Raw genomic sequence first — 7,851 nt, 5'->3', positions numbered from 1 at the left:
ACAAAAAAAAAAAAAAAAAAAAAAAAAAAAAAAAAAAAAAAAGGAAGAAGAAATCTTGTGTCACTCCATCTGAATGCAGGATGGTGAGAAAGCTGACATGTCCAGAGATGCTTCAGGTGGGCAGTGTGTGCCACGCCAGCAAAGACACAAGATAGCATGGCTTTGGCAGCAGTATTCCTTCTTATGGGGTCATATTTGCTAAAAGGGCAAAGAAGCAAAATATTTGCTTTGGCTGAAGTTGCAGGTAAGGTCTCAAGCATACTGATCACAAACTACACCATAATTTGATAGTCACACTGCCCAGTGTGGTCACATCTGTTCTTCTGGCCTTTCAGGTAGTCAGCTGTTCCTTTCCTCACATTAATGAGATCAATGGATGAAGGGACTTTAAGGGGTTAAAGGATGCTGACATTTACTGGTCCAAATCTAATATTACTTGGCTCTGCTCAGCTTCATTTCAACTTCCACTGGAAAGTTCTTATATGGCACAGACTGTATCCCAAAGCTGCCAGAACAGACCTGTAGTTTGCTGATGGGATGTTTCAGGTGTCACCCTGCTCCCAGGAAAAGCACAGAGGACAGCCTGACAAGGAAGAAAAGTGTGGGCACATCCACAGGACCTCCACCAGCTTCCTCCTGCTTTCCCAAATATTGCCTTTTCCCTTTAGGAAATCTGGAACCATAGAATGGCATCTGTCAAGCCGTAGGCACTTGAGAGTAAGCACCCATCAGAATAACTTACTGTCAAAAACAGGTACAAATTCATTTCATCCCACTTTGTGCCATATGCTGCTGTCAAAACTTCATGAACTGTTTAGGCAGCACGATGGGACATTTTGACTAACTAGGAGCAGAACTGGTTTGGTTTTTTTTTTTGATAGCTTAGTGTCATCAGCGTTTATAATTGGGTATTTCCCTGCATTGGCTTCTTCTCCAAACAGGTAAGCCTGAAGAAAGTGAATGCATCATGAGCACATCCTAAACCTCTGGATTTAACCATCCCTGTCTATGAGGTACCCCAACTCTGAACTGGAAACTGCACTGTCCTACATTGTTCAGGAGCCAACTTCTTTTTCTGTCTTAGTACCTTAAAGATGGGGTGACTTTTTCCCCTGATTCGATGAAAACCTTGCATTTTGGAGCAGCCTGGTAATTTGAATCTAAATACTCCATTTTTTAATTTAATTTTATTTTTTTTTTAAACTCCTTGAGCCTAGGTGTTTTCTTTCCCTGACAGAATTAACTAGCATGCCCTAAACTATAATAAGTGGGAAACAGACCACAATATAGGTAAAGAACACATTTGCTGTTTTATTGGTGCCTTGCAGGGCAATAATACTGAAAAAGGGGAATGCAAAAGAAACAAAAAAACCAAAAACCAAAACCAAAAACCCAGGATGGTGGCAACCCACATTGTATTTTTTTAAAGAGTACATCAACTCCTGTTTTTTTTTTATTTATTGTGGCATGAATGATAACATAAAACCAAAACATGAAAATATACAACTTATATTACACTATGTGTTATGAACAAAATATAAATCTATAACTCTATGTTATATTTACATAATTATTTCTTTTATTAAATTTCAAGTGAGATGGTAGGTTGCACATACTTTGTTTTAAGCTCCAGGCATTTGATTGTCTCTATTTCTTTTCTATTTTCATTTAATTTGTAAAATCCAAAACGTTAGAAGGAGTAAGAGCTTTAGAGCCAATGGAGCTATATAAATACTGTTTCAGCAAACCAGTGACAAAAACACTGGGGAGTAATCAGTCAGTAGAAAAAACGAACTTGACATGTTCTTCAATCTGGGGAACCGACAAGTTAAGATAAAGTTGAAAAAATGTAAATATAAACCAAGCTAAACAGCCAGCCCATGCCCTGTGAATTGAGGATACACTTGAATCCACATCTAGTGAATTACACACAGTTCTTTGCAAAATTGAAGGTATGATTCTATCAAGAGGTGGGCAGACAAAAAAAGACTTCCTATCTGATACATCATGCCCTTAAACATACGAGATATCATATAGTTGCCATTTATTCTAGCAGATGAATTCTTCCTAAGTAAGGTCTACGTTTCCACGGAGTATAATTATTTTTGATGTTATGAACGTGATGTCAGAGGCTTCTTCGGGGACAATAACAGCTCATCTCTTTGGATTAAAAAGAAAAAGCTCTGAAAATGTGCTGTAAAAAGGTTAAAAGACAATTTACTTTCTAAAAAATGATTTAATTAAAGAGAGAGTCTACTACAGTAACCAAATCTTTGAAATAATGTCTTCGAAGAAAGAATTTCTTCCATATGCATTCGTAATAAGAGGATTTGGTTACAAAACTAATTAAATGCTATAATAATAGCTAGTGTTCTTTTCTGGGGGCCTGATTAATACAGCGGAACGGTTAAATAAAGATGTTAAATGCACTTAAAAATCCTATTTTACTAATATAAGGCATGAATAAATTGAAAAAGGATATACTCTGTGTTATTTAATTGAGCTTAGAAGCAAGTGCCTCAGTTTTTTTCCTTCTTTCTTTCCCCCTTTTCTCCCACTGCTGATGTTGTTCTTTTGTAAGCTTGTGAGACGCGTGGCAGAAGCAACTTCCCCAGTTTAGGAGGAGCTGGTCTGTACCCCTCTCTCCCCAGCAGCTCCCCAAAACCATCCTCACTTGCCAGGTTCCCAGGGAAGAGGGGAATGAAGCCCATCTTGGCATTAGGGCCTTGATGCGCTTTTAGGTTAATACCACCCTAATCTCTTCTAACCTGTTTTTTTTTCTATATGCTCCAGGGCACAGAACCCAGGAAAAAAAAAAAAAAAAAAAAAAAAAAAAAAAGAAGAAGAAACAAGACAAGATCTTTTTACAAATGCATGTTTTGCTTTGTTGGTTTTTTGTTGGTTTTTGCTTTTTTTTTTGTTTTTTTGTAGTTTTTTTTTTTTGGTTATGTTTTCTAAGAAATTAAAGAGGGATGAACAGGGCCTCATTTTCAAATCAGGTCTTCTACTGCCAAAGGATACACGGGTGCTCATCTTTAGACCCAACAAAACATTAGCACAGGTGTTAAGTATTTTGCTGGTTTGGAACCCCAGAGCCTTTTCCTTTCTTTTTCTTTCTTTTTCTTTCTTTCTTTGGCCTTTTTTTTTCCCTTTTTTAACATTGCTGCATCAGTTTCAACACCCAAACACAGGACACGGATAGTCTGCTAGAGCTACCCCTCCGAACAGCCCGACCAAACTCCAGGCTCTACCTTAGTCTCTCAGACAGAAACGTGCAGGGTAACAAAACCTGAGCCCCAGGCCATGCCAAGGCAGTGAGCAAAGCAGAGAGCTCTGGAGAGAAGGGCTCTGCCTCACCACCCCTTGCCAAGAGCAGAGCTGGGTCCGGCAGCCCCAGCACAAGGCGCTCCTCCGGCACGGGACCGAACCTGCCCTCCGGGACAGGGCTGCTGCCTCCAGAAGCATCCCCTGCCCTGAAGCCTCCAGTTCAGAGCTGAAATTCAGTCCTGCTGAAGTCCAAGGGCCTTTTCCCCACTGACTTCCCCGAGGCCGTCTCTCTGGCCCAAGCATCTGAGACTTGCTCCGATCGATCACGCCTGCCGCAGTGGCACCTACCTGGAGCTAAAACAAAGTATTCTGGTAGCCCAAAAATGACACGATTAAACCAGAGAGTCTCTATAACCTGGTGGAAATCAAGCATCCAGCAAATGTGAGGTGAACCCACAAGAGTCAGAAGTAATTTGTTCACAAAGACAGGGAACAAATTTAAGTTAAAAAAAAAAAAAAAAAAAAAAAGGAGCAAATATCTGTTTTCACATTGTACATAATGATATAAAAACAATTGTCTATTTTTTTTTTCCTTCTTATCCAAACAGAGTGCTTAAAAAACTGGCTCTAGATGACTGGTGTAATTAAATAACTAAAATGAGTGATGAGAGAGCAGAAGTTAATTAAGATTGAAAACAACACTCCCATTAATTCACTCCATCATAATAAACATCAGAAGTTGACATGGCTGGGGCCAAAATTAAAATAAAAGAAAGAGGAATGGTGTGAGCAGAAGAAGAAGCAATTTGTTTTCATATGTATATATATATATTTATATATATATAAAAAGGCAAGGTGGGGAGGGGTATCCATTTTAAATAGCCTAACAGCTTCATTTGCTGCACTGCCAAATTAGATCAGAATAAAATAAAGTTAAAAAAAGGGGAGGGATAAAATAAATTATACATAATTTACTAATCTGGGAACAGCTGACCATTATTATTATTATTATTATTATAATTACCATTACAACACTAGCAAGAAGAGGCAGTTCAACTGAAAAAAAAAAAAACCAAAACAAACCAACACAGTTATAAAATACAAACAAAAAGAACCCTCTCTGACACGGAGGATCTGATCAGCTACTCCAAGCATAACTTCAGAGCAAATCTTCTGAGAGAGAGAAAATAGAAAAGAAATTTTTCAGGCAGAGGTGGGGAAAAAAAAACAACCAAGGAAAACAAGAAAAACAAAACTGATGTTGCAGGGTAGAACTATCACTCATCCAAACTTCTCATCGGAGTATTGTCCTAAGTCTTCAATGGCATTTGCTTGTTTGCTTTGCAAAAGGTCTGCCGAGGTTCAAGTTACACTTCAAGTGGGATTTCAAGAGGCAGAGGGAGACCCCCCACATCCTCCTTCCCAGTCTCTTACTCCTACCTGCTCCTTTCATCCTGCACCTGGACTTAAATGGCTGATTGCACCAAGGACTAAACTTGCCTGACTAAGGGACCATTTGCAAAATCACTGTTGCCAAGTACTGAAGACCACGGTTCCAGTGAAAGCTTAGGCTGGAATCTCACTGGCACGAACACACACAGAGCTTTTTTTACAAGTTAGAAGAGGCTATGATAGCAACGAGTCTTCCTCTAAGAGCAGGAATTTAAGAGGGAGCACAATGAACCCTCAGCTAGAGAACTGACTCAAGGGAAGGATTTTGAGTCAGTGAGATCCTAAGACTTTCCTCCCCAGGCCAAAGAGGAGCTCCTGGATAGCTGCTGTCTGAAATGAGGTGCAGCCCTTTCGGTTGCTTGGTTGGTAGGTTTAGATCTAATGCTTCTGTCTGAACCTGGGTCCTCTACTTCTACAGAAAGGTTAGAGTGAGGAGATGAAAAGAAGCTCTTTGATTCCTTTGTATTTATTTATTTTCCTTCTAAAATAAGGTGTAACATTCAGTTACCTTATGGGAAATACATTATGCTTGTGGAAATCCACCTTCCTCCCCCTGCTGCTGTTGCCCAAGGAAGGCCAAACTGCTCAAGCAACATATCTAAGAGCTCTAGAACAATGCTGAAAATATTTTAGCTCAGAAGAACAATTTTTCACTTGTGAGAGGCAGCAGCTAGGGAAACTCAGCATGGCAAGTTTTATTCTTACATGCCCACTTTGGCTATGGAAATCTCTCCATGGCTATTAGTCATCCTTCCCACAGAAACATCCAACTGCTAAAAATGGATTTCTGAATTCTGCAATTGCAAAGGAGGAAAAAAAAAAGTCAGTTTAAAAAACAAAAATCGCCTTTTGAATCAATCAGAGATCAGTACTCAGCCTCCTTGAAGGTAGGAGTTCATCACAAGTGGACATTATGCTGAGAGAGGAGGCAACGTTTCCAGTTGCCCTGTCCTGTGCAGAACAAATCACAGTTTGGACAAGCCTTTTTTATGTAGTGTATGCTGCCACTTGAAGTGTAAATTAAAAGCAAAGGCTCCTTACAGACCAAGTCATTTGGAGGGTGCGGGATTTCATTCTGGAACACGCTTTTTGCTCACAATAGTCCAATATTATTCTTATTAGTACCATAAACACGCACACATGAAAATCCAAGACCATAAAATATTTTTTTTTCTCTAAATTTCTTATGTCTCTCTCTCTTTCTCTCTCTCTTTTTCACCTGAGAATGGCACCTACAGTTTCCTTTAAAACGCAAAACCAAACCCAAAAATATATGTCTAATCTCATCAGCTGCTGGTATATCAGGTTCTTCAAGGGATTGTCTAAGATACAACACTGTCCTAACTTAAGACAGAGCAGGAAGCAAAAGAAAAGCAAAAGAAAAGCTAAACAAAAAGAAGAGACCAACCAAAAAAAAAAAAGAAAAAAAAAAAAAGAAAAAAAAAAAAGAAAATTGAACTAGTTCAGCGCTTTAGTACAAATTTGGCACTTGCTCAAAGACTCAGTATGGTGTGCAACTGATGAAGAGAAGTCCTCTCTTGAAAGGAAATAATTGCTTGTTGGGGTCAACAGAAACAGACTCCCCACTTCCTTCCTTGCCAGCCACGCGCACAGGCACGCACGCACGCACACACGCACTTCTGACCCAGATTTGCCAGGGAGGAGAAGGAGGAGACAGAGGGGGGTAAAAGGAATTTTATCTTTTTTTTCTTTCCTGTCAGGTGCATTACCAAAAAAAAAATTATTTCTCTTTAAACTGTAGCACAAAACAACAAAACACATTCACAAGCCACTTGTTGGCACTGTGTACCTGAGTGAGAATTTCTAGAACATTGTAGAACAAACAGCCATAAAGTTTATTTGAAAAAAAAATAATAATAATAAAAGGTCGACGGGTAAGACTTCAGTGCTTGGGTATAGCAGCTGAATTACTGGCATTATTTTACCCATAGCTTATATCATTCTGTTGTTGTTGTCGTCGTTGTCTTTGTTTCCTTTCTTCTGAGCCTTTTTTCTTCTGATGCAGGCTGATGTCTATTAGTCAGCTGATGTCCCAACTAGTTAAGACTAACAGTTAAAGTAACAGTCAGTGTATGAGAAAGTTAATGTGCTTGGCCACTGGCAAGGATAAACCAGGTGGGGCTTTATTTATTTATTTTTTTTCTTTTCTCCTTGAAGTCCTTAGCTCACGAGACATCGGGACCCCGATCAGTTGGCTGATCCCGCAATGTGGTTTTCACTGTCACTGCCATAGTCCGCATCGGGGTCGTCCTCTTCCTCATCGTACTCATCATAGATTTCTCCATTGACATCGTCGGTCTGCATCTCTTCCTTGATGTGAGGCTCCTCACCTTTGATGCCATAAGTGCTCTGGATGACGGGCATCCCGGGCTCGGGGCTGCTGGAGACGCTCGAGTGCTCGGAGGGCAGATGTGGGGAAGGCATTCCTGCCATGGCAATGGCTCCTGGGTAAACGACGCCCGCGGTGGCAATGGGAATCTGTGCTTGTTGCCTGCAGTGGAGAAAAAGGAAAAGGACATTTGAATGCTGGAAGGAAGAAGGGGATGGTGAGTGCAACAGCAGTGTGCTCTTGGGCGGGCAGGGGAAGCTCCTGGATGGCCCATACCAGATGACCCCTCTATCAATATTCCTGACTCACCAACTGATGCTCTTGAAAGGAACATCAAGCCCAAACCAACTCCGCTGATAAAACCCCATCTCTGTAAATGTCTTTAGTTGGACCTGAACTACACAGCTTCAGCTTGCCTGCTTCTGATGCAAAATTCTCTACTGGGTAAACTGGGTGTCCCATGAGCTACCAGCCAAAAATAAACATCCTTTCAATTCTAGTCCAACCTAAAAGAACACGTATTTTGAAGATGTCCCTTTTAAATAATCCAAGCTGCTGGCAGGACTAGACAGAAAAGTAACATATTGGCCACAGGACAGATGTTGTGAGGGTGAGGCTGTTTCCACAGGCATGGGGAGGTGCTGTAGGGAACCACCAGTGGCTGAGGAAAAAGCAAGGCAGGTCCTCTCCAAAGAGGCAATGGTTTCTTTACATTCACTCAGAGGCTCGACCATTATTTGGGAGAGTAACAGTGGGACTTCTGGGGCCAACAAAGGGGTTTA

The 7,851-nt window shown here is 40.5% G+C and overlaps 1 protein-coding gene across 10 annotated transcripts in view; it reads right to left on the bottom strand.

Moving 5' to 3' along the window:
• Window positions 1-1,287: 1,287 nt before the first annotated feature.
• SOX5 (SRY-box transcription factor 5) overlaps window positions 1,288-7,851 on the bottom strand; it is a 296,148-nt gene continuing 289,584 nt past the window's right edge. For all 10 annotated transcript variants that reach the window (XM_071733083.1, XM_071733091.1, XM_071733090.1 and 7 more), the window contains one exon: window positions 1,288-7,231. In XM_071733083.1, the coding sequence (XP_071589184.1) occupies window positions 6,928-7,231 (304 nt within the window). In that variant the 3' untranslated portion in view covers window positions 1,288-6,927. The remainder of the gene's footprint in view (window positions 7,232-7,851) is intronic.

This window comes from Heliangelus exortis, chromosome 1 (assembly GCF_036169615.1).
Source record: "Heliangelus exortis chromosome 1, bHelExo1.hap1, whole genome shotgun sequence".
Classification (NCBI taxonomy): domain Eukaryota; kingdom Metazoa; phylum Chordata; class Aves; order Apodiformes; family Trochilidae; genus Heliangelus; species Heliangelus exortis.
Note: the sequence above shows the minus strand (reverse complement) of the source record. Positions and strands in the feature narration are given on the sequence as shown.